This window comes from Mastacembelus armatus, chromosome 12 (genome assembly GCF_900324485.2).
Source record: "Mastacembelus armatus chromosome 12, fMasArm1.2, whole genome shotgun sequence".
NCBI lineage: Eukaryota > Metazoa > Chordata > Actinopteri > Synbranchiformes > Mastacembelidae > Mastacembelus > Mastacembelus armatus.
Window position 1 is genome coordinate 10,751,733 of NC_046644.1, and position 27,119 is coordinate 10,778,851.

General features: G+C 40.1%; 1 protein-coding gene across 2 annotated transcripts in view; it reads left to right on the top strand.

Moving 5' to 3' along the window:
* The window catches only part of strbp (spermatid perinuclear RNA binding protein), a 73,149-nt gene that overhangs the window by 31,754 nt on the left and 14,276 nt on the right, over positions 1–27,119 (top strand). For both annotated transcript variants that reach the window (XM_026296730.1, XM_026296731.2), the window contains exons 3-13: positions 7,509–7,688; positions 15,089–15,351; positions 16,407–16,575; positions 18,673–18,931; positions 21,491–21,603; positions 22,488–22,583; positions 22,776–22,887; positions 23,613–23,710; positions 24,714–24,819; positions 25,720–25,803; positions 26,614–26,822. In XM_026296730.1, coding sequence (XP_026152515.1) covers positions 7,686–7,688; positions 15,089–15,351; positions 16,407–16,575; positions 18,673–18,931; positions 21,491–21,603; positions 22,488–22,583; positions 22,776–22,887; positions 23,613–23,710; positions 24,714–24,819; positions 25,720–25,803; positions 26,614–26,822 — 1,512 coding nt within the window. In that variant the 5' untranslated portion in view covers positions 7,509–7,685. The remainder of the gene's footprint in view (positions 1–7,508; positions 7,689–15,088; positions 15,352–16,406; positions 16,576–18,672; positions 18,932–21,490; positions 21,604–22,487; positions 22,584–22,775; positions 22,888–23,612; positions 23,711–24,713; positions 24,820–25,719; positions 25,804–26,613; positions 26,823–27,119) is intronic.

Genomic DNA, 27,119 nt, shown 5'->3' on the forward strand with positions numbered 1-27,119 from the left:
CAATTATTCTGTCCCCAGTGCTCAACGTCAGTAGTGTTGCCGAAGATGGTACAGAGACAGCACAATTGAAGAAAATGCATGCATATTTCAGGGAGGAAGAAATTAGCAACTGAGACTGTAATGTCAGTGAGGAAAAAGTTATTGACTTAGTGTTTTTAGAGAGAAGTTAATGCGATTTGAATGGGAGTTGATTGGAGACATGATTTTTTTTTTTTTTTTTTTTTTTTTTTGGAGCCATCATCGAGCAGCCATGAGCAGTATTGCACTCTTAAGATGCTTCTGCATTGGCTCCAGCTTCCAGCTGGTTCTGATATTCATTCAGGAGGCCTTGAGCCTGCTGCATAGCCCTGCATTAATGAAACATAATGCAGATAATATCTACATCATGCGACTTCCTCCTCTCCATATCTCGACTATATAGACTGTATGTTAAAAAGAAGGACTGACAAGTGCTAGAAGTCAGATACTATTTAAAAGAACCATTCACTAGTCTACTATCTTCACTTTCTTGCAATCTGCTGGGTAGTTAGAATGGGTTGTTCAATTACTATTGCTGGTAACTTTATAATCCAAAAACTGGTTCTTCAAATCTAATCAATCTGAGATAGCCAGAGGCTTGTTTTCCACCTTTCGTTCCTGCAAACAATCAGGCATGAGCTCATCAATGCAGGTCCAGGTAATTGTGAATCATACATGAGTCAGTTTCTCAGCATCCTCAGCTTGAGAGAGCTAAACCAGTTTCTAAAAATGTTGCTCTTCCTGATACTGGTGCTTCCTGATGTTTTTATATCTTTCTTCGGGGGATTGGTTTGTTTTATATAGACTCATGATCTGTGGGTGCGTGCATGGCACTTTTGCATCTGTGGCCTAAGGTATCAGTTTAGGGTTGCTGTTCAGACCTCCCCTATTCTCACAAATCAGCATTTGCACAGTGTGGCCTGTCACTGCTCCTATATTTTAGGGACTGGCTTTATTTCTGTGATTCTGGAGCAGAGTCATGGGGAACTACAGCAAACGCATCCTTTGACAATGTGAATAAGAGTCTTGTCTGTGAACATTTCTCAATGCTGACTGCAACCTCCACAGTAGTGCCACCAGACCTACCCCCTCATCTTAATTCCACATAGAGACAACACAAGAACAGGAAGGCCAGAGGGTCCAGCCTTTGCCCTTATAAGTTAAGAAGAACAGAGTATGTTACCAAAGGCTTTTCCTTGGAAACGTCTATCTTCCCCTGTTTGTCTTAGACTTTTTCATACTGTGACCCAGTCAACAAAGCACTCAGTCCATCTGCTGGTATTCTGGCTGTTTTCACACCCTGGTTACTGTTTATGTCTTCTTATCTGTAAAGAAAATACTTCCTTTAATCTACAAAGGTATGTGAATGTAAAACTTTGTCTTATCTGGAAAGAAATGTAGGTTTTTATCTGACAAGAAAAGCATTGTTTATTTCGGCAGAGGAAACCGGCTCATTATGGGAAGGAAAAGCCCTCAAATCCTGAGGTTTTAAAACTGGACTGCATATCGCATTGTTAATGAGTTACGCTCATAGTTCATCAGGATCCTCAGTGTTTTTTTTATCTAAATGTAATCCATTCTTGACATATTTGCTTTGATAGAGTAAAATTATCACAAACCCTTTCAGTGGGCAGGTAGTATTTGCCGTTTTTTGTAAATGAGCAACTTGTATGTGTTGTAAGAGTCAAAGGTCATCAGCAACTCTTGTGACAAGATATGAATACGCTGACTATTACAACTTCTCTTCAAAAGATCTAAGAAATGAAGAAATACAGTGATGTGGGATATATAAAGACAGTACATGAGTTTGTAGAGAATCTTCATTTTAATCAAAATCCACACCTGGATTTTTACATTTTCAGGAAGACCAGAGATTGAAATCTCCTCTCGGCTAGCTCCTCTGCAGTCAAAAAATTATAATGCCTCAACCTCTATCTCCTTCCCTGCCTCTCCCTGTCTCAGTGTGCTTCTCACTGAATGTATTTCTAACCACTTGCATCTCCATCTGTCTCTGTCTCTTTCTCTCTGTCCTGCTGTCTGCCTCCAGTCGAGAACTTGCCGGGCAAACAGACATCTCAGTCATCTAGCACCTATTTAGCGAGCTTCTTCAGAGGTGGTTAGAGAGGGAGGTGTGGGAGCGTGATTCTGCATCCACTCCGTTTATTGTGTACCACCTGGTCCTGAGAGTTTCATTATTCGTGTGTGCTGGTGTCTGTATGTACCTGTTTGTCCAATATATTACCACACACTTTTGCAGATGTTTTCCCAGATGCAAACATTATGGCACCGACAATCCAGGAGCCATCCGCCCACAAGTACCGGTGCTAATATAACACACAGGCTGCTAAAACTCTCACACAGTCTTTCAGGTTTATAATGAATGTGATACTTCAGAAATAACGTTGGCGAGGAAGGCATTCATGAGACTAAAAATACCTTCACTAGGAATAGTTATGTGAGAGAAAAATCAACACTGTCTGAAATAACTTCAAAATAACACGCAGATTTCTCAGCCAGACATATCACCCATATTTATACCTGCACACATTTCACTGGAGCACACAGAGATGCCTGTACTGTTGTTGCTTAAGAAGATGAGTGAGAATGACAGAGCAACAGCAGGAGCTAACACACATATGGATTTGAGGCCATTACCTCATGAACGGTCCCCTTGTACCTTCTTTAACAGTAAATGAGATCTGTCTGGTCTTCATCCAACACTTTCTTGAAGTATCCAAAAATTGTGGGGCAGGCCCAGGAAAAGCTTGAAGTTCAAACCACAAGTTTTAAATGCCAGTCGTGCAAGTTCCTTCAATGCTGGAACAAAGAGTTGATTAATCAAATAGTTCATTGACAGGGAATTAATCACCAGGAATTTAGAGAATTAATTCATTGTGCTAGTCATTTATCAAACAGAAATGCAAACCATTTCCTGGTTCACATGTGAACACTTCTCAGTATACTTCAATGTACCTCCATGCGTAGTGTACATCAATGCATCTGTGTGTGTGTGTGTATATATATATATATATATATATATAATATAATATAATATAATATAATATAATATATGTCAGAGCCTCCACAAAATAGTAGATTTAAGTGATGAAATGCAGCAAAAAAGAAATAAAATCAAAACAATGACTAGAAAAATGAGAAGATTTCTTATGGCAGGAAGCGTTTTCAGAGGGTTGGCCCCTCAGCTTTCTTGGTTCTAACAATACAGATGGTTTTTATTGCAGATCATTAGTTTTTGAGTTTTTTATCTCCCCAAAATGAAAATAACACTAATTTGTGACAATAATGCAAAGTAGTGTTTAATTCATAATTATACATTGGCAGATTTTGTATATGGCTACAAAGTAACACTTCTCCTCAAGCTATTGTGGCATGTAAGCAACCATTGATCTGAGGTGAAATAATGACCTTGGGCCTACACTAGTGGTGTCCTGCTGGCAATGTGGCTGGTGAATAAACCAGTTCACTTCCAACTGGGCTCCATTCACTGACTATGACAGTATTTTTTTGGAGTTTCAGGGCAGAATGATCCAAAGACTTGATAATCTAAATTCAATATTACGCAGAAAATGAAAACTTTACAAGGGAATATGTTGTGAAAAGAAGCTCATCTAACACTAATTAGCACACTCTCTCTGGATTTGGTCAATCCTCTGTCTAACCTCACTCTGTCTCTTCCACTGCTCATCTTATTTGATGGTTATCAGATGAGAAAGGTGTGAATCGCTGCTCAGAGCCATCTCGGCAAATCCACAGCTCTGCTATTTCTCTTTATTTATCTTTTAATCAGTTCAGATCCCTCATTTCTTATCCCTCTGCCTGATTTCTCAACTCTGTCAGGAAAACAGGATGTAATCACCAAGTCTTGGCACAGGAAGGACATAGCACAGGTGTTTGTGTTTTCCTTTATGCATAAACTTCTGGGAGAAATATATTCAGTTACTATGGAATCAAATTGAGGTGAGGGTGATTACACACACACATACACAAATGGGTGTGTGCAAGTCTGTGTATGCGTGTGTGCACATGCTAATGTCCATGAACCACCGCCAGCGTTAATGAGGCAGGGCTTCTGCCGGTTTCCCCCCCTTTTCTCCTCTGCTTCTCGGGAGGAAAACACACAATCACACGTTAATGACCCACCAGGATGGTGTGAATGAGAGAGGAGAAGAAATATGGTGAATGGTTACTGGTTGGAGTCATGTACAAAGATACTGAGGGTGGCTGTAGAGAGAAATTTATTAATTGGTCAGTATTAGCCCAAGGAAGGCACCGCCACAGGAGGATTCATGCACAAACAGGCAGATACAGTTTGTACAGGCGACATGCCCCAGTGGGAGACAGAGGGGTGACAGGGGGGGCATGATGTGACCCACATGAAGTCCAGTGCTTCATTGAATCATCCAACAGCATTTCATTTAGGTTAATTACATTTAGAAGCCATAGCATATTCTGTATTCCTCCTTCTTGTACTTTTGATTTTAATTAAAGAAAAATGAGAAAGTGCCATGAGAGTGAAACAAAGGGAGGGAATTGGAGTTTTGTTGTTCATCACTGAATTGCTCAGATAATGAGAATCGAATGGGGGCTGGCACGTTGTTATGTTTCTTGGCAGGGTGTATCTGTTTGTGTGCATGAGCTATAATCATGTGCATACACTCCTAAGTGGCCCAGCCATGTTGGATGAGAGCGTACCTCCCTTTAGGAAAGAATGTTGGCTGTAAGGTAACTGGCAAAACACAAGTGTATAGACAGAGACACTGTTGCTGCCACGTGTGTTGAGGAGGTAATTGTCTACATGGCAGACTAGTGGCCAGTGGCTAAGAGAGGGAGCACTGGAGAGAAAATGAGGAGCAGCCTCTGGTGGTGTCTGTTTGCCCGAGGGGCCAGCTCAGTATCTGGCGTTCTTGTTTATCCGATTCCCCTCTGTCCCCTTGCACCACTTTGTATTCTGTTCCTATAGTTCCACTCTTTGTTTCTTTTGCCCCCTCCCTTGTTCCTGTTGATGCTCTTTTCCAATCTTCTCCATTTTTCTCTGTCTTTCCTCTAACTACTCACTACATCGCTCCCTCTCTTGTTCTTGTTCCCCCTGGATCCCACTGAGCTTTCACTGAGAGGCTGCAGCATCACCACAATTTAATCCCCCAGCAGGTCTGCTCCAGGAGAGACCAACAATCATGTGTGTTTATCTTCTGTGTCCACTGACAGCATCCAGATCGAAGCCTGGATGTATGGGTGACGAGATACTCTACACATAAGAAACATTAGTGTTTATCATAGTATAAATAAAAGGCAACTGCCAGTAATAGTTTGCAAGGTACAACAGTAGAGAGAGATAGACAGCCTGGTGTCTGCAATAGACTAATAGATCTATTGTTTCCCACATTTGTGCAGTGCTTACATCTAATTTCTCAGAGATTATGGGTTTTGTAGATAGAACTCAAATCAGTACAAAGGCGCTGACAATATAGTTTGTGTTTTGGAAGCTATTTTTTAGATTTATTGTAATATTAGTCCTGAGGCCAAAGGTCTGATTTACTGTTTATTAGATGACTCAAATCTAGGGAGACAGGGTGGCTTAGTGGTTAGTAATGTTGCCTCACAGCAATAAGATCCGTGATTTGAAACCCATCAGGGGCCTTTCTGTGTGGAGTTTGTGTGGGTTTTCTCCAGGTACTCTGGTTTCCTCCCACAGTCCAAAAACATGTATGTCAGGTTGATTGGTGACTCTAAATTGCCCATAGGAGTGAGTGTGAGTGTGTGAGGTTGTTTGTCTCTATGTGGCCCTGTGATGGACTGGTGACCTGTCCAGGGTGTACCCCTGCCTTTCACCCAGAGAGAGCTGGGATAGGCTCCAGCAGATCCCTGTGACCCTGGTTAGGAATAAGTCGGTATAGATGATGGGTGGATGGGTGGATGGATGGATAGTCAAATTTAGCTGATAGAAATTTCATCAACGAATTAGTCAACAAAAACATGAGCATTTTAGTTCTTTGGGAGTATGATGTAGTTACCACAAACTAAATTTACCATGTAGATCATAAGTAAATTCCATTCTTCTGCAGCATGACATTACAACTACTTCATTTTCTAACACCAGTTTCAAACATGCAACTCTTGAAGGTGGCAGAAATCTTTTGCGCTCTTTTGAGAACACATGCAGACATGCACAGCTCTGTAAATGTCATTGCTCTGGTTTGAGTGTGAGCAGATGTGTCTGTGTACTGTCAGTGGCGATAGTGTTGACATTTTATGTTGTGAATAGGAACGTTGTATATCTGTTCACCTCAGCTTGCTCCACACCAATAAAACTGGCCTGTGTTTTCATAGCAACGCCAGATGTTTAGTTTGCTCTATGGAACCATAAGAGTCACAAGTAACTTCAATTCTCTTTTTACAAAATCATAAACTTGTTATTGTTGGCATGGAAATCTGTAAACATTAGTTGATTCTACAGGCATTGAATATTTGTTGCTTTTGTTTTGTGTGATCTGAGTTTCTATAGAGCCTCTACATGTTTTATTAGGATTACTTTACAGTCACCTATTTTTTTTTTTTTTTTTTTTTGTTCACTCAAAGTAATAAAAGCCAGGACAAGATAAGGTTAGAGCCATTACTGTCACATATTGTAGTGGAAGGAGCACTCTGCAGCACAATGGTCCAGCTGTCACCAAGCACTAAACATTATCATTTTAGGTCCAGCTGAGTTTTTTCGGTACCTTTCCTCTTCCTTTTTTTTTTTCTCCTGTCTCCCACTCTATTGTTCATCCTGGGGTAAATCAGAAGTGCTGTGCCGTGAAAACAACATTGCCCTAGTTTTTTTTTTTTCCACACAATTTCATCACTGTACAAGTGGCTGGAAATGTCAGTGTGCATTCATGATTCTCAATATGTGGACTCACTTTGAGGACCAATGTTGTAGCACTCTGCTTTAAACTTGTGTCTGTATGTTATCATAAAGTATTCACTTTTTTAATGTTTAGGCTGTCAACTAGTTAGCATGTCCAGTCACACACAGTGTGTGTGTGTCTGTGTATCAGTGGAGAAGGGTGTGTGCAGTGTATGAACACAGATACATGTTTGTATTACATCCCTGCCAGCTCATAAATAAAATGAATGGGTGTGTGTGTGTGTGTGTGTGTGTGTGTGTGTGTGTGTGTGTGTGTGTGTGTGTGTGTGTGTGTGTGTGTGTGTGTGTGTGTGTGTGTGTGTGTGTGTGTCTCAGATGCAGGTTGAGCATGATGGAAGTTGATTGGGTACATGATAAGGATTTCAATCAGTTACTGTCTTTCTTGTATTTTCTTGTATGTTTTATTTTAGTTTTTAAAGTATATTGTTACTTTATTTATCTAGTCATATTCTAAATCCACAATTACTCCTTTGTGTGCTTCTTTTCTGGTGGAGCACTAGTTAACCTTTCACGTCTTTCTCCCCGTTCTCTGTCTTCTGTCTCCATTTTTTCCATTTCTTAGAAGTTCAACCTGTAGTAGAGTGGTGGCCACAGTGACAGAAGAGCACATGAGGATCAGAAACGGCATTACAGCAACATCCTGACCGGTAACCCTGCTTCTGCACCCCGTTACGCGCCCTGCAACTCCAGCAAGTGGGCGTCAGAAGGAAGGAAACAAGCGACCACTCCTCCTACAGGCATGGTAATGAACTCTCTGTCCATAGGTGGTGTGTGGATGCTTGTGTGCGACTGTGCACATTGATACTGGTGGATTACCGGTAATCACAATCAGAGTGAGGAGGCAGTGTGCAGACTGTGGAGTGTAAGAGTTCAATCTGATAAGTCATTTTAAACATGACAACAGAGTGTGCGTGAATGAGAGATAGGTAAATACTAGATAAGAGCTGGTGCAGACAGGGAGTGTGTAGCTCTATGTTTTTAGACAAAAGATCAGAACTACACATTAACACGGGGAGAAAGAGAAGGATGAAAGGAAACAGGAGATTGTCATGGAGCGTGATTGTGAAAAAGAGAGTGGTGATTAATGGAAAGAGAAAAAGGAACAGTCACTTTAATTACTGTTGGTCGTTCATGGGATTTTCTTTTTTTGTTTTTTTTTTTTTCAGATTTCTTTTTCTCCCTCACTTGAGCTAGTAACACTGAATTTGCTGTATGGCTTGTCCTTACACCAATGAGCCCAAAACATTATGAAAACACTTAGATAAATAACAATGGCACATATCAAGTCAAACAATCAATTCTCACAGTCAGTGTAATGCATGCTGGAGAAATGGGCAGGTGTAAAGACCTGTGTGACTTGAATGACTAACCGCCTAACTGTTCTGGCCAAAGAACCAGGATGGAGCATTTCCAAAACACCCAGGCTCATTATGTGCTCCCATTCAGCTGTTGTCGAGTACCTACTGACACTGATTTGGGAAATGACAAGCCACAAACAGGCGGCAGAGTGTTGGGGGGACATGCTGGAACAAATCTAAAACTCAGAACTTACAGGATTTAATCGACCTGCTGCTAATATCTTGGTACTGGACACCACAAGGGAGTCACCAGGTTGGAGGGTGGTCATAATGTCCTTTTGTAGGACAACCAATAATTATATATGGGATTATTGCTTTGCGTCCTGCCTGTGTTTATTTGTTACATGTGTTATATGTTAAATAAGACAGATAACTGACATATTTTTATTGGCCTAATCAATAATGTTGAAGGACCCCGAATGTAATAATATGAGTGGCATCTTAAAGGAGGGGATAGATGCAGTAAAAAGGAGGAGTCATTAGAAGGAAAGGGAGACAGTTCAAAATATTAAAGGGAGCATTGGAGGGAGAAACTAACAAGTGGGGTAGATAGGCCCATGAAAACATAAGCGGTAGATAGAAACACAAGAGATGAAAAGAAAAAAGAATATGGAAAACAGAAGTAAAGAGTGGCAAAGTGAAGGAGTAAAAGGAGGGTTAGGAGGTAGAGAGAGAGAGGAAGAGACGAGGGGTTGATTAATGGTCTTGGCCTGTGACAGTGGGAGCTTTTCCCCGAGGGGGGAGCACAGCAGAAGATGAATTATTAAAAACTAGAACAAGAAAAGGAATGAGGAGAAATGAGTACAAAAAGGGAGAGAACGGAAGAGTGGTTTGTGATGGGGGATGGAAGAGTGAAGGTGGAAGGAGAGAGGAAAGAGAAAGAGAAAGGAGGAGAAAAATGAATGATTGAGAGAGATTGAACAAGATGTTGCTGAAGGTGCTGAGGTTGGACATTGCAGAGGAGGACACATGGTTGAGGTCATAAATAACCAAGGGTAATGAGACTGTGTGCGTGTGTGTGTGTAGTTTGCAAACACAGTACTGCTATTAGTCTTGTAATATGGTGATGCAGCAAATAGTGTGGGTGACCTTGGCGAGGGTTTCAACATGTAAACCAAATAATACATGAAACTGCTTTTTTGTCAGTTTTCCTCTGCACATGTGATTGCACATAACCACAGTATTTATCTGCCTCTGCATTCCCTTCTTTTCTTTCACCTACACACACATACACAACACATTTTGGGATGATTATTGTATATCTGTTCATTAGTTCACACCTCCAGTTTTTGGAGGCTTTACTGCAGAAGTTGCCAAGTGGAAAGTTTTCAACAACTCTGCGGTTTCACTTTCGCTTTTCAGAATGTGTTAAATGTAAAATGTTACCTTTGCAGTGTCTTTGATGTACAATCACCAGAAGACATAACCTAATTGCCTGAGGTTTTAAAAGCCTTTTATCCTAACAGTTTCCTGCTCTTCTATATGGCATTGTCATTTCATGTTTTATTTATTGTATTCTGTATTTTTCTTCATATAGACATAACCATACTTAACACTGTAACAGTATGCCCGGAAACACTGCAATGTCAGCTTATCTGCTTTAGTAGTCGAGTCATAATATTTTATAGGCAGGTAATAAACCTTTTAAATCACGCTGCTGGGAACAAAGACACAGATTTAATAAAATTCCTTTCTTTAGTGCAAAGTAGGCTGGGTAGTGTTGTTTGGGAAGACTGATGAGGGAAGAATTTAGATGAATATCGTCTCTTTTGAAACAAGACGAGCTGGGTCGTAACAGCAGTTGAAAACCGGTGATGACTGTTCTACGTATTGCTTCATATCATATTTTTCTAGTTTTCCTTATACTCCGTTCCATTTTAATGCCATGTTTTTCCAGCTTGGCATGAACAGTCTGTTTGTGGCTTTGCTCTTAGATCATACATCCATGAGTGAGCTTTTGCTTAGATATTTTGATGCATGTGTGCCCTATTGTCGTTTCAATGCGTATGCAACGGTGCGCATGTAGTAATTTGACAGTGAGAAAGAGAGAGCACAATAAAAGAGGATAGTGGAGTGTGGTGGGCCAGCCTGCCAAGAAGAGTGCAGATAAATCACTGGATGAATTTTTAATGCAATCTCCCCTTGGCTGCTGGATGTTACAGAGAAGGCACTGAGTTGTTTTTTTTTTTTTTTCCCCTCAGTATTGCTTGTCCCTTCACTCCTCTCCTATTTTGTGATGGATTTTTGAAGTTTTTGAACTTTCTTTTCTCCCTCAGCGTTTCTCAGTTTCATGTTGGACTAAGAGGGTTTGACATTTTCTCAGACACCACTTCTGAAATTGTTTTGTCTGGTATTCATAGGTGATGATTTTTTTTTTCTTTGGGTTTTAATGTAAGTTCTACTATGACAGCCTCAATACAAACAATACTTTGTTTGCACTGAAGCTGCCTAAAAATATTAAACTCCATTTTTGCTTTATCTGCCTCCCTCTCCTCCATTGCTGCCCTCGTTTGTTTACTTTTGCATGCTTTCTTCACATCCTCCTCTTTCCCTCATCTCTCATTCCTTCTTCACTATCATCTAAGCACTCAGTACGCACTTTAGGCACATGACTTATTAAAACTAAGAGCACACAGACACCTCCTCCAGTGTACTGGCTAAACATACATTAAACACATATAGTTCACTGCTCTTACAAGGTACTCCAAATTGAATTGGTTTTCTGAAAAGACATGGGTATCCCTCCAATCCCAGCTGATATTGTTCCAGTGAGCCTTGTCCTAGGCATTGGGTCATGTAATTTGTAGCAGATGGCCACAGAGAGACGGAATGAGACAGGAAGAGCCCGAAAGAGACAGGCAGCAATGAAGAGGAAAGTCATTGGATTCTTCTGCTTCTAAAGTGAAGTAGCTGCCACTGACAAGGGTGCGTGTCTAACCACAGCACCTTCAACCGAAATGGTTATACCGCAGGGCATTACGGACAAAATGGGGGTGATGGATGGAAGTGATGGAGGCTGTGTGTGTGTGTGTGTGTGTGTGTGTGTGTAAGGGACTGTGTGTAATTGTTTTTTATGTTTTTTATGTGCATATGTCCTTCATAATGTTTGGATTTCCTGTGTATATTAATAACACACTTTTTGCATTTGACATTTGCTATGATATGTACAGGGTTTTCTTGTGTTGTGTTAGTTTTACTATGCAGAGTTGTAAATGCTGTGTAATACTGTTATGTAACATGGGCCTGCCAGCCGGCTGGCCTTGCTGGACCATGAAATGGAGAGTAATTGGTTAGTGTGTTGTCTAAAAGCACTATGCAACAATGGCATATGAAGGTATCTACTGTATACACACACATAGTGCATAATGTGTGTTGGTGGACCACAGAATCATTAAATATGTGCGTGCCTGTTTCTGAGTGTTTAGTAGGTAAAGCAAATTCAAGCATTGTGTTATTTTCCTACATTTGACAGTCATTCAACATTAATATCAAATTCACTAAGTCAGTTGTTTGCATTTGGGAAAGTGAGCAGTGAGACAAGTTAATTTGTGCATGATGTGTCGAACTTGGCGATACAAGACACCTGAAGTTAATTTTCCGTTCCAGAGGTCAGCTTTAGGTCAGTGTGCTAAAATTGGACACAGTTTTTTGTTTGACACTGGGGGCTATTACAGGCATCTGGATAGAGATCCACTGAGACATAACTATCATTTCACTCATATACTTACATGTGCACATTTGGAAAGGAGAACATATTGTGCAGCTGACCTCCAAGTTACGTGGTAGTTGGGGACGGACTCAAGGACGACCACAGCAGTCTATAACAGATCAAGTGTGCCTCTTTGATGGCATAGAGGATAAGAATGCATAGAGTTCATGAGTGTGACCTCAGGTGCTTCAACACAAAGTACCTGAGGAACTGATGCTGAGATGTTAAGCTGTTTTTTCAAGGGGAAAAAATGCTTTAACCAACCTGTCAATCACGGCTAAATAGGAAATACTGTAATACTTTCTAATTAAAAGAAAAACACAGGATGAATGTTACAGTGAACCTTTCAAATCGGTGTGAGACCATGAAATCTTCCATCAACCTCCTCTCTTAGCCACAGTAGCTTTCTTATCATGTGACTTGTCTAAATGTCTATAGCATTATCTGGGCACACGCTGGCCTAGGGGGTCGATTCCTGTCAGTGAGTCCTCCTTAACTGCCCTGATTTACATGGTGATCAGAGCAGCTGGGCAGCAACCCCCCCCCATAGTTGAGTAGTACAGAGGCATACACGTAGTAGACACTCTTCTCACATTGTGGTTTATGGCTGCAGAAGCTCCCATTAGCAACAGCTCATAAAATCTGCAACTGTTGGGTCTGTTAAACACTGCTCTGAGAAAGCACACAAATATAAAGATATACACTCCATTGTACACATACGCATACTGTAGGTATTCACGCATATTGGCATACAGTTGTCATGTTTTTGTACTTTGCGCTCAAATCAAAAGTCAAGTCAAAAGAGGTAAAACATCAACAGTGAAAAATCCTCATATTTTAGTTAGTTATGAATCTATCCATCTTGTTATTGATTTATTTTCTGCCAATCAACTAATCTTTTCTGCATTGGTGCTTTGGAAACTGTCTTGACGTGTTTTTTGTGCTCTTTCACACATTTAATCTGAAAGCCCAATATTAAGGTTATGTCAGATGCCTCACAAGACTAATGAAGATTTATTAAAACAGCATTTCAAGGGAGACCAAGGGACACAAAAGCCCCAAATTACATGCTGATGTAAAACATATTTAATAATACCTGCATATTTTGTCGGGGAATCTAAATTCACTCAGTGTCCCTCCAGTTTGTCTTGCGAAAGTGTTGGAGAAGCACAGTTTAGTCCCAGTGGGAATGGAGCATCTAACCCTGCCAAATGTTTGTGCCGCACTCTACATACTGAGCTACACAGGCTCTGAGGCTGCAGTTATTTTGCAGTGCTTGTTCCCCATTCTGTTAATGGCTTTATCTCACTTGCTATGGTGAAAGAGAATGTCATCAGTTCAATTAGGAGTGGGATGAAGTGTCTGTGTGTGTGTGTGTGTCTCTGTATGTCTGTGTGCGTGCGTGCATGCGTGGGGGGGTCGGTGGGTTTGAGCGTGCACACAGGTGGTCATTGGATTTCAGTGTAGCGCTCAAAATACACTATCCATATTTTTCCAAAAAGGTCATCTCTCCTTTAAGTGTGTGCATGTCTGTTGTTCTGGGTGAGTAGAGGTGTGTATGTGTGTAATGAATAAAAGGAAATCTGGGTCTCAGAGATAAGCAGGTCTACTTTGCAGCTTGTTGAGAAGAGCCTCCTCGTGTCAAACTGGGTTATGCACCTCCGGCTCCCCAGCACAGTGTGACAACATCTAATGATTAAAAATGAACCTTATTGTTTGGATTTAGGTTACCAAGTGATAATGTAAACAATAGCTTGTAATCTCTTATAATATCCTTTTTTCTCAGATATAATATGCAGATAAATTTTTTTATTTAAAAAAAAAAAAAAAAAAAAAAAAGATAGAACCAAAGGTGAAATGTCTGATAAAAGAAAACCAAACTACTAAGCAATCAAGGCATTGAAAAGAAAAGCTAAAGATCAGCAATATCAAAACCTCGGTGACTTCAAATTTCTAGATGATATCATTTATATGCACACACTGACACAAAAGATAGTGAAACAGAAAATTAACAGTGGAACAGAAGTGCTTTTGCTGCTAGCCATAAAAGCATTGTAGCATATTAATTATCTGTTGTTGGATATTTTTGTTAATTATTAATTATACAGTTGTCTCAGAGAATTTACATTATGTCTACTGGAGAAAATGTTATTCTTTAGTAATAGATTATAATGCATTATGCTTGCGAAGGGTTATCCCATCTATATATGTCCTAAGAAACATTAAAAGCAGGTGACACACATTTTTCAAAGATCTTTTCATATGAGTTGGCAAAGTACAAATCACAAAAATCTCAGTTACTGTGCCTCATCTCTTTCATCTCTGTAGTTTATGGAGTCATCAGCTTTGCTTTGTTCATTTTTAAAGATTCTGTGCTACGGTCCTTCTTCAGCTGGCTTCTGTTCTCTTCCATCTTGCCCTCTACTGCATGCACGCTCCAGATTGTCATTTACTTTCCTCTCTCCTACCCTTTTCTGATGCCTCCCACCTGATCTCCTCCTTATTCCTCACAGAGAGTAGCAAGGGGCAAATGAGAACGATGAAAAAGCTGACATGAATTCCCAGGACCACAGTGTCTGGTTAAATTAGGACAAGTGGCGAGGATATGGGGATGGTGGTCAGATGAATTTCACTTAGCGGCATGCACACGTGCATGTGTGCATGCCTGTCAGGGTCAACTCAATTAAATGGGAGCTGTCGCTGGGTTAAAATTTCATAAGAAAGATATGTCCTGTCTGCATGAAGGCAATACATTAAACAAAAAACACACATGGTGGGATGGTGCACGGCAGACTGATGCTTTATGTATTTCATTGTTAATATGTTTTTTTGTTATTCACTTATAATAGAAATGTGTGTGTTTTTATTTTGGGGATGTAATGGAGAAAGGTCTGTCCCCAGCAGGGAGACCAAATCTCAATTTGATGGATTAAACCTCAATGTATATTTGAAATTCCCTGTCCAAAAGTTTGTTTGTGAACATGTATTTGTGCATGCCCATATTTTACCATTTCCATAAACTTGATCAATTAGATTTGCTTATTTTTTTGTTTTTCATTCTCCTGTCCCTTACAGAGGTCCTTCCGTTCCTTTAGTAATGATGACCGCCACGTTATGGCAAAACACTCCACCATCTACCCCTCCTCTCAAGAGCTAGAGGCAGTTCAGACAATGGTGTCCACTGTTGAATGCGCCCTCAAACATGTCTCTGATTGGCTGGATCAGAGCAGCGATGATGTCCACGGCCAGATCGACAGCCAACCAGCAGACAGCACAGAGGAAGATGACCCTGGTGAAGATCCTGGGGATGAAACTGAGGACTCCAGTGACAGCTACAGGTGAGGGAGTAATGATGCATAGCAGAGCTGCAATTAAATATTCTCCATATCGCTTAATTCCTTGATGATATTTTTTTTTTTAATAAATGGATTCATTATTTAGTCTATAAAATGCCAGAAACATAAAAATGGTCAATAAAATAGTCAAAACCACAGGTTTCTGTGGTCAAAATCAAATAGTGTCAGAAAAATATGGTGAAATGTTAGAAAGAGCTTAAAAGTTTTCCTGCTGAGATTTAGACAAGAAGATTAATTCCACTCTCACATCTGTCCAAATGTAGCCACAGCATTTAAGCTGACTTATTAACATGCAAAATCTGGTTTGGTTAATCTTTACAAACACTGAGCTGTAGAACTTACAGGTTGTTGGTTTTAATAGGGGTTGTGATCAGACCTGTTATTAGATTGCTAGAAAACCAGTAGAAACTTGATCTAATTCTTAACAAGAGTGAGTAAGTGGCTGGTCTATACTCTGTATTTTTCACATATTCATTCTGAAAAATAGATGAGACAGAGTAGACAGGTGACAAAGTTCTGCATGGACTCGGTCCCAAACAGCAGTGGGTCAAATTAACCTGAAGGTCTATGGGTACAGACACCACAGTCGGCTATCTTCATGAACCTTTTTATTAAGGGTTCACTACATGTCTTGAATTGCCTTGTTGGGTCTTTTTTTTTTTCACTCTCTAAGCTTCACTTTGTATTTTAACGTTTTAATCACACAGCTACTTACTAAAGAGTATGTAAAATATTGGTTTATATTGAAATATGGCTTGTTGTGAAGTCTCCTGTTGAGCGGAACAAAACTCCTCCTGATTGGACATCCTGCCTGATGTGTAATTTTACATCTTAAATGTGTCAGTGTGTTGTAATTAGAATTGAGTGTGAAATAGGAGCAATAATAATGTGTCAAAATGTTTTATTCTTTAAATTCATACATCAATTAACAGAATAATTTTTCTATAACTATGCTATGCACATAAATGTGTATGCCCCCACAACTTCATATGTAAGGTGTGAATGTTACATATTGTTTATGTTATCTGTGCAAACAGGGAATCGGGCGTTGGTGGTGTGCTGTGTGGAGTGATGAGGATCGGCCTGGTGGCAAAAGGCCTCCTGATCAAAGGCGACATGGACCTGGAGCTGGTGCTGATGTGCAGAGACAAACCCACACAGACACTGCTGGACACTGTCTGTCACAATTTACCCCAACAGATAGAGGTTAGACACGCGCACACACACACACACACACACACACACACACACACACACACACACACACACATACAGACATATGATGCTGTTTCCCATTCTCTGTGTTGCTTGTAAAACATGCTGCTGACATCGTTCAGTGACACCAGGTTCTGCCAAATTTAGTCCAACAAAGTATTATTTTTGTTGCACAAATCTCCCCAGTGTCAGAAATTAAGCTAGAGTCCATATTTTATGAGTATTTCTGCTTGACTATTCCAAATCTCACTGCTGTGCATGGGTGTGTATAAGTTCATGTGTAAGTGCAGAAAGAAGAGTCTTGAGTGTTGGCATAAGTCAGAAGGAGACAGCAATACTGCCAAGTCAGAAGCTGAGAGGTGTTTTAGAATGTATGAGTCATGTGTGATTAATACTCTCATCACTACATTAGTGTCATGTTGCCTCATTAGCAAGTCACAGCACAGAAGTGAAGCTCCTGACATTCATACACAAACACGCTGACACCTGCAGTATACATAAAATGCAGACTTGTTTTTTTCATTGCTGTCTTTCACTGTTTGACTATTTATTTGCTGTGTCAAGTTAAAAGACTTTATTCTACTTTTTCAGATACTGATTAGAGTCATTGAAAATCCCATAAATAATTTGTTAGATATGCACGAATACAGCGTCAATATGATGTTTGCTTTCTCTAAAGCTCTGATAGGAGGGAAAGTGTTTAGAAATGACTTCTAATGTGATAAAAATGCCTCAACCAGACCGGCTAGTGCAGAAATTACTCAATGAATAAATTTTGCCACTGTGTTTCTTCCATGCTCATTCTTTTTAGCAGTTAAGTGATGTGAGAGGAGGAAAGCCAGGAAGGTGTGTGTCTGTGTGCGTGTGTGTGTCTGTCTGTGTGCGTGTGTGTCTGTGTGTGTGTGTGTGTGTGTGTGTTTGTGTGTGTGTGTGTGAGCAGTGAGGTAATCTCGTGTCTCAGCTCAGTGACCACAGATTCTGATTTTCTCATCAGTGCCAAATGGAATGTAGATGGGCCCTCTGCGACTCACTGTTCACTTAAGCTGTGCCGGAAACACACGCACAAACACACGCGCACTTTTTTTTTTGTCACTTAGGAGGATGTTGAGCTGACATATATTAATATCCTGGAAGCTTAATGCTAACCCTAAACATAAGTGTCACATACCTACTGTAACTCTAACCCAAAATACCTTGTGAGGGCCATTTCTTTTTCTCCTGCATGGGGTTCAGTGTCAAAGTGTGCACAAATTTATCTCCCAGCAATGTAAATAATGCAACTAAATATACAAACACAACAGCAGCATACACCAGCTATAGCAGACATTTTTGCAGGGCTACTTATGCTGTGTTTTAGTTCCTCCTGTGTGTGTTAATGTGTCAGATGTGCCTCGGTGGGAGAGAGTGTGGGTTGTTGCTATTGCATGAATGATGTAGTAATTGTTATCAGTCATTTTTGCACATAAACATTATATACACGTGTGTCAAGTCTCAAATGGGTTGCGTAGATTGACATGTGTTCATTATTATCAACATGTCTTAATTGTGACCACAGAGATCACCAGTAATCAAATGAGTGGTAAATAAAGCGTAGTGCACATGCTGATGGGCATTTTCATTAATGAATGTGTGATACTGAGAAATTATAGACGTAGACACACACACACACACGCAAGATCATTACAGCGTGACTAAAATTCTTATGAAGGGTTAGAGCTCTTATCCCCTTTCATATTCCAACTTATTTTTTTCCTTCCTTTCTCTTCGTCGTCTCACAGCGCCTTATAATTTGTTTATAGAGTGTTTATTTGATTATCTGGCAGTCATTATCTGTGTTGGCTTTGTGTTGTTGTATCTCATAAACCAGTCAATACAGGATCTGCAATCCTGTCGGCCTCTCTCGCTTTTTTTCCTCATGCATTTTTTCCACTTAATACTTCTCCTGTAATAACTACAGTAATGCAGCAGTGTCTGGGAGCAGCAGCAGGCTCATGTGTTTTGCTTCTCCTTCTTCTTTTCCATCTGTGCTGAGTCACGCTGTAACTATGGCCTTTGACCACCTAGTTATGTCTGTTTGACACACGACAGAAGCTGACAGAAGAGAAATATGAGGTCACCAGCTCCTTGCCCGAGGCGGCCATCTTGGTACGAGCTACAACAGAGCCCAAACTCACACTGAAGATTACCCTCACCTCACCAGCTGTGAGGGAAGATGATGAAGAAGAAGAAGAAGTAGAAGAAGAAGAAGAAGAGGAGGAGGAGGAGGAGGTGGAGAATGGGGAGGAAGCAGAGGAGGAGGAGGAAGCAGAGGAGGAAGAAAAAGAACAGGAGAAAAAGAATGGGCAAGGTAGGGACACAGCAATACAAAAAAGACACACTCCCCAACACACTCACATACACTAAATGTAATTTATTTATTGTATTTGTTACCATATAGAATTGTTTTTATTTCCCTTTTAAAAATTGACCTGATTTACTGATGCTGACACAAGACAAGACAGTCTTCCGTCACCAATCCCCTGTTTTCATGGGTAACAGGAACTGGTTATAATTGGTAGCAGGAGGTGGAACAGGGAAGCAAGGCCAGCAGGCCAGTGAAATCAATAACCAAGGAGTAGCAAGCTGCCCATCTATCCTGTGGCTCCTGTCCAACTAGACACTCAGGTCTCGGGGAAGAGATGAGAGATAGCGCAAAGGTTAGACATACATCATGCCACGTGCCGCAGATGGAGATGGAGACTGTTAGTATTTCCTCTCCTCAAAGGCCAAGAAGAGCACCAAGGCATGCAAACATTTTTTTTTTTTGTGACGGGCAAAGATACCTGTCACCTGCCAGATGTCTAATTGTTCAGATTTCATCAGGCACCAATGGAGGTTGAGGAATATTTTCTATTACTCCATTGCTTTACACATTACCACATGCATCTAGACACACAAATACTGGTACCTCTTGATTAGGACCCTAAAATCAAAAAAATAAACTGAAAGACACACAGACTCCTACATAAAAAAAATAGTACACTCATATAGGAATTATTATATTTATTTCAGCTTTCCATCTGTACAGATTTTTTCAGGAAACACTTTTTGAATGCTGAATGATCAATAATGCCTCCTGTTGTGACATCAGATTGTCAATATATTGATCTAAAATAGGGTTGCCATCAGTCACGAAATAACCTGTTTTTTGATTTATATATATATATATATATATATACGTACACTTCACAGGAGTACATTTTATTTAACATAGACAATATATCAGATGCATGTATCCAATGTTTGTGCCATCATAGAGGGAAGAACGAGGCTGTGAACAGCTCTGTGACAGTAAATTAGAGATACGATAGCAAAGAGATTTTTTTTAAATGAGACTGAGGCTAAGAACAGCATCCAGCTCCACAGGAGATAGTGATAAAAGTAGAGCGCTGAGTGAGGGAGCGGCCAGAGGAGCACTTGAGAGCACAGTGGGAGGACAAGCAAGAGGAGAAAGACTATAATGATCCACTAGCAGACCTTGAGATACACCATTATATATCAAGCACAAACACCCATACTGCATACATTAGATGGAGAAGGAGCTATACTGCAATCATGGCCAGATGAGTTCATGGATAATGTGAGATAGATGTTCTCATGCTGCTAAACATCAGACACATTTGGCATTTCAGTTTAATACCCCTTGAGGGAAGAATTTTCTCTACAGGCAAATGATTGGGAAAATATTTACCTAGCTGTGTTTCATATAGACCCAAAGGACACTTTAGTGTGTTTTATTTCTGTTACAGTAGGTCCCACACACAGTAAATCCTCATTGGAAACTCCACGTAACAGCTCTCATTCACCTACAGCTGTGTTTGATTCAGCTCGCCTTGCACATCATAGACTCTGCGCTGATTTTTAAGCTGTAGAGTGTAGTAACTCAACCAGTTCAGTGTGTTGGGTGGCATGAATCAAATGCTTAAATATAGAAGTTTAAGAATGCTCCTGTTTTACCAACCATGGTGCTCTGACTAAACCCTGCCTTGATCCCTCTTGTGTTCTGTTTGTCTCAGACTGGGTCAGTATCTTAGATTTTTTTTTTTCTTTTCAGTTCTACTTTAGGAGCGCTTGATTCTGTGTTTGCCCCATATTGAATTGCTTTCACTGCACCATTTCTTTATGAGCCTGTGAAATCAAGTGCACCTCAAGTAATTCAGATGAAAAACAATCTCCTATTTTGACTCCTGCCTCGTGCAGACTGGATCAAAATAAATGAAATCCTCTTCAAATACATAAAGGCACGATTGATTTACCATGCTGGGCACACGGGAAATGACCCGACAGATCTCAACGGTGCCCACACACAGTAAATCAAACACTCCTTAGGTATTTGTCTGGTGTGTGTCTGTGGGGACGCTCTCCATCCCACAAAGTTGTCTCTTCCCTTGTGAACCTGGTTGCTCTCCTTTTCACTGATTTATCGGTGACAGATGGGTGTTAAATATCCCTGCTGAATAGTGTGTGTGTAATTTTCAACACATTCATGTGTAAGAGGAATAGTGCATCCTGTATTACTATGTGCTGTCAACATAGGATGCAGTTAAGACCTGTTCGACTGATCAGTGTTGAAAATAACGCACCTTTTAAAGAGCGAAGGAGCTTTAGTGCGCATTCATTGCAGATCTGCAAACTATACAGAGTGAGCACTTTCCGCAAGGAGGGGAACAGCTTTATGGCATGAAAAGCACCTTGTATGTACCAAAATATCCATGCACGTGTGTGCGTATGTGTGCATTCACACGCAGTTTCAAGTGTGTCTGCATACATTCACACACGCAAAACTCAAAGACACACACACACACTCGGACAGTGACGTGTGTGTGTTTTATGTTCTCTATATTGGGTTGTTATTGTTTTGTGGCAGTGTTGGGTGCTGCTGCGCAGAGAGTGGAGGCTGAGGAGGAGGAGGGGGAGGTGCTGGATAGACACAGATGTCTGTTGGCCCTGGCAGCGCTGCGACACGCCAAGTGGTTCCAGGTCGGCACCCACTCACTTCCTGTCTTCCTGCCCGATGCTTATTGTAGCCTGACGAATCACCCAGAGGTGGTACACTCACTGTCAGTTGATACTGTGGTGCTTGTTATGCCCACTCACTTTTGAGTAATCAATAAGAGATGCAAGTGTGAAATACTTTAACATACACATTAACATAAATTTAAATGTATATGTTTGCATTATCACAAACCCTTAATTAAAAGCAATATGGATAATAATCATGTTTTCTATGCACTTTTCTATGCAGTTTAGTTTGCAGGATGTTGTTTTACAGTATCATTAGCAAAACATTCTTTAAAAATCTCCCAAAAAGTGTATTTTTACTATTTACTACTCATATATAATATTTCCCTTCAACCATCAAATTAGAAAAACGATGGATGTAAGAAGTGTCGTAAGGCTACAAAAGCAGTGGTTGATACTTGTTTTTGTTTTTGGCTATTATGTGAACCTGTCTGCTCTGTACAGTATGTCAGTGCTTCCCTTTGATACCCATCCCATGCCCTTACCCATCTGTCTCCCAACTCACTTACTTTACTGGGAAAAAAGAAAAAAAAAAAAACATACAAATTCAGATAGTAGATAAGAGACAAAAGTGAAATTAGGACATATATTGAAATAATTTTTAGAAAAAACAATTTTTTAGGACCTCAAACAACTCAGAATATTCTTTCAGTGCAGGGAGCTCTTGCAGAGTTTCAGATAGATACAGTTACTTATGAATGTGGCTTTGTGGCTGTTTATCTGCATGTGTTTGCACGTATACCACTACTCCTAAGCTCAATTCTCTTCCTTCTTTTTCCTGTTTAATCTTCCTTCTTGCCTCCTTCTGTCTTTACCTCTTCTATAACTTCTATCTCTCTCAGGCTCGAGTGAACGGTCTCAAGTCCTGCGTTATCGTTCTCAGGATACTAAGAGACATGTGTAATCAACACCCTGTCTGGGAACCTCTCAAGGGATGGGTGAGTCTTTCGCTGTCGTTACTTGTGTTTGAGTATTAAATGAAAAGAAAGTGTTCAGTTGCCTTGAACGTTTTTACATTTCATTGTACTATAAAGCTTTTTGTCAAAACATCTTCCTCCTCATAAGAGTAATTGAAGGGTCACAGTTTTATTGAAATGTGAACATTTATGTGTGTGCATGTGTTTTTGCAGCCCTTAGAGCTTATCTGCGAGAAGGCAATTGCAACCTGCAACAGACCTCTTGGGGCAGGCGAAGCCCTCCGTCGAGTGATGGAGTGTCTGGCCTCAGGCATACTGTTACCAGGTATGGAGCAGTGGTGTGTGTATGGATGTCCAACTGAGTTTGAGAATCAACAGAAGAACTTGTGTGTTATCGTATAAATTTCACGTCAGTACTGATGAGCATAGCCAGTGAACATGCCAAGTAAGGCTGAAGACATAGAAGTTCTGCTTGGCACATTTTTCAGCTGTTTTTGTTAGACAGGTTGAGTTATCAATGACACAGCAGAGCACAGCTGTCTGATGCAGGTCATCAATAGACGAGCAACTTAATTAGGACCAGCCAAAAGGTTTCTTTAAGAAATGTTGTACAGCCTTGGAGAAAAAAATCTATTTTTTTAAAAGTACATTTACACAAAATTTCATTTTTATTTAATATAATATTGTAGAATTGTATACTATTTCTAAGAGAAAAGTGTATGTGAACATTTAATTTGATCTGAAGTTTCATTTTTAAGGGAAAATCTGCCACACTGGCAAGAAAATATTCATTCATCCATATTACCTACAATATTCAATTTTAAGACCAGTGATGATGATTTTTACTTTTTTAAATTGAGGGACTGGTTTGAAAAGCGCACAGCAAGTTTGATTTTTCTGTTGCTGATTTTAATTGCTACGGTTTCCACTGTTGCTTATGTTGTGGCAGTGCAGGCTAATTAATTGTTGCTGAGTGAAAGTGTCACTACATGAAGTGAAAACAGCTGACTTGTGTGTCTGTGTCATCTTCCCCTCCTCCCCCTTACCCAGGTGGCCCAGGGTTACACGACCCATGTGAGAAAGAGCCAACAAACACACTAGCCAACATGACCGACCAGCAGGCTGAAGACATTACCTATAGTGCACAGGTACACACACACACACATACTGGACACACACTGCAGTTTAAAGACATTGTTGTTATCATCCAGCTGTTCACATCCTGAGCTGTCAGTGTTGGAATCAGTTAGCAACACACCTATTACCAGATCAAAAGACCCCATAACACCACCCCAACCACACAATCTGCATGCACACAAATACACAGCATACACTGTGCAAGTGTCAATGTGTGTCTCCAGAAAGAGCTGTGTGGTGCTGCATTTTAATGAATGGTGTGGGGAAACTATTGCCATTGCAAGCCATAAATCCATTTCTGACACCCTGAGGACAGTATTTGTGTGCGTGCACTTTTGTGCTTTGCGTGCTGTCATGTCCTTCTTCACACACACACTCGACTGAGCAGGGCAGCTTCTGAGCCGCATGGCTTAGTGAATCCTGCCGTCCATTTCCTTTGAAGGCAGCCTGAACGAGGCTGGAATGTCAATGGGGATAATTGTATTGGAACAGATACAAGAGCAGATAGGAGAGAGGGAGCTATTCTGTCAATGAGCTACACTGAGTCTCATGAATATCTGAGACACTCTAGCTCCCTAATGGATATATATTAGTAGAGCCACTGTGTGCACTTCAGGTTTTCTTTCTGATTGTTTGTGTAGATTGAAAATGATAAATGAACACTTGTGCATGTTGGCCAGAATATCTGACTTTTCAAACTTTTATCCAGACATTTATTAATGTACAGATTCTGGCTAAGATTTAGTGCTCCCGTACACATTTCCCCACATGCTTTTATATTTTGATAAGGTCAACTAGCATTTGTGAAGATAAGTATCTTTGCATAAGCCTGTTTTTTCAGGCTTATCTTCTTTACAAGTTCCTGTTCAGTCCTGCATTAGCACACCAGCCTAAATATAAGTTTACAGAAAACTGAATTTAAAACTGTTTTGATGATGTCTATACAGTCTGTGAGTTTGAATTCATTCTTTCAGCGTTCTCTCTTTCCCTATGTGTGTGTTTCACGTTCAACAGCATGCTCTCAGACTCATGGCATTTGGGCAGATCTACAAGGTGTTGGAGATGGAGCCTCTTCCCTCACATAAACCATCACAGAAATACCCTTGGGCTGATAAAGAAGGTGTGTACCCCTCCACCTGTCTGTCTGCACAGCCCTCATCTTTTGTCTTAGCCTGTGTGTGTCTCCATCTTTCATCCAATTCATCCCCCACATGTCAGCCTTTCAGCCTCTGTCTGCATGTGCCTGATTATGTGTCTATTCAGGCTTTCAGGCTGTGTGTATCCATCCTTCAATGTGTGTCTGCTAATCTTTCTGAAAGCCTGGCTGTCAGCCTGTGTGCCCCTTTCTCATATGGACACTACATACCTGAATTCACTTACAGTATCTGGGTCAGACTGAGGGCTTTTTAAATCATGTGACCTTTCTGGGCGTGTTATGGTATTTTGTACACATTACCTCCGACAACACCATCAGTAAGGCTTTGTTTTCATACGTGGTGGTTTTTTGTTTTTGTTTTTTTTTCTTTTTGTCTGTGACATGTGAATATCACACCAAAGACACAGTGCCCCAGGTGAAATCACATTAACTTGTTCATGCTCTATGCAGGAATGTTTCTGCTTTTGTTCGCATTAGAGAAATCAAATGAGATCAGACAAATCTCATGAGATCTTAAGTTGGCAAATGTCCAAAGAGACTTTCATGGAAAATCAGCTTGGCACTTTTTAGTACCTCATGACTGACTGACATGGAAAATTGCCAGAGCATTTACAGATTATGGCGCGTGTAGGAAAGAAGCTTATACTGTATGTCTCCCTCGTTGTTTGACTGTTTGGTTGGTCTGCCTGTCTGTTCTGTGAGTTTATCCATCTTTGATGCTCGTTCTCATACATTGTTTGTTCTTGCTACTTTACCTCTATGTCCTTCTGTCACACAAAAGTGCCTTTGTTTATAATCATATAAACATCAGCTGTAGTTAGTGACTAAATAGTAAATCTGTTTCTCTGGGTCTCTCTCTTGTAGGCTTAGGTCTGAAGAGACCATACGAGGATGGAGCGATGGACGACAAAGACCTTATTAAGAAGATGAAGAGGAATCTGAGGAAAGGTATGAGAAGGAAGGAAAGAAAATATAGGAAAGTTCCATTTCTTGTTTATGTGAATATGGTACATGTTTGTTTTTTAGCTCTTTATGGTCGTTCTATTTTAAAGCTGGAAAAAGGTATTGATTGACCTACAAGAATAGATATTAAAACACATTTTACCACTGCAAACAAAGTATCACTCTCAGTGGTGCAAGTAGTTACCGTAAATTCTATTCTCTTCAAACAAACCTTGCTTCTCTTCCCATTGTCTCTATTTTTTGTCCTTTCCCCTGTCTCTCTCCCTTCCATCCTCCTTCCATCCCTTAGAGGGAGATCAATAGCATTGATTGCTAGCATTTTAGTAGGCCACCCAACTATCCCCAGCTCTTTCTTCATATAAGGAGAAGATGAAGCATTACTAATGGAGGCAGAGAGGCATTTTTAGATATTGGCAAACAGGACGAAAGCCACTAAAAGAGAAAGAAAATATAGAGGCACCTTTATTATCACGAAAACACACAACAGAGCTCTGAAAACCTTTAGAAAATATTAAATTAATTTAATATTTAATATTTAATATTAAAATTTATTACATATATTTTCTCTGAATTGGCCCAGTCTGTCCCACTCCATCTGGATAACTGATATATACTATATATATATATATATATATAGTATATATATATAGTATATATATATATATATATATATATATATATATATATATATATATATATATATATATATATATATATATATATATATATATATATATATCCTTATTAAATCAGCCCTAATCTGCTCCACTTTTTCCTTCCATTTTTTTGCATCAGTCCTGGACAGTAAAGCCATAGACTCCAATCAGCCAATGAATGCCCTGATGCGGTTGAACCAGATCCGGCCGGGGCTGCAGTATCGTCTGCTGTCCCAGTCGGGCCCGGTTCACGCTCCAGTCTTCACCATGTCTGTGGATCTGGATGGAACCATTTATGAAGCATCAGGATCTTCCAAGAAGACCGCCAAGCTCCATGTCGCTGTCAAGGTAAGAAAACATATGCAGAAATGAAAGTAAATGTGCTATATGTGCACCTGAAGAAGAGTTTGTAATTTCACCTGCTAATGTCTGAATTTAATGTCTGAATTTCATCTGGACTAATTTTGCTTGTGCATATTTAGACATATCATAACAGACATGATAAAAAACCCACTATTAAAACAAAGACATGGTTCTTTTAGTGACTTGAATAACTTTGAAGTTTCAGTTACAGCCAATCCTGTATGTACCTATGAATATGATTTTTTCCCTCTGTATTCATATTGGTGTGTGTGTGTGTGTGTG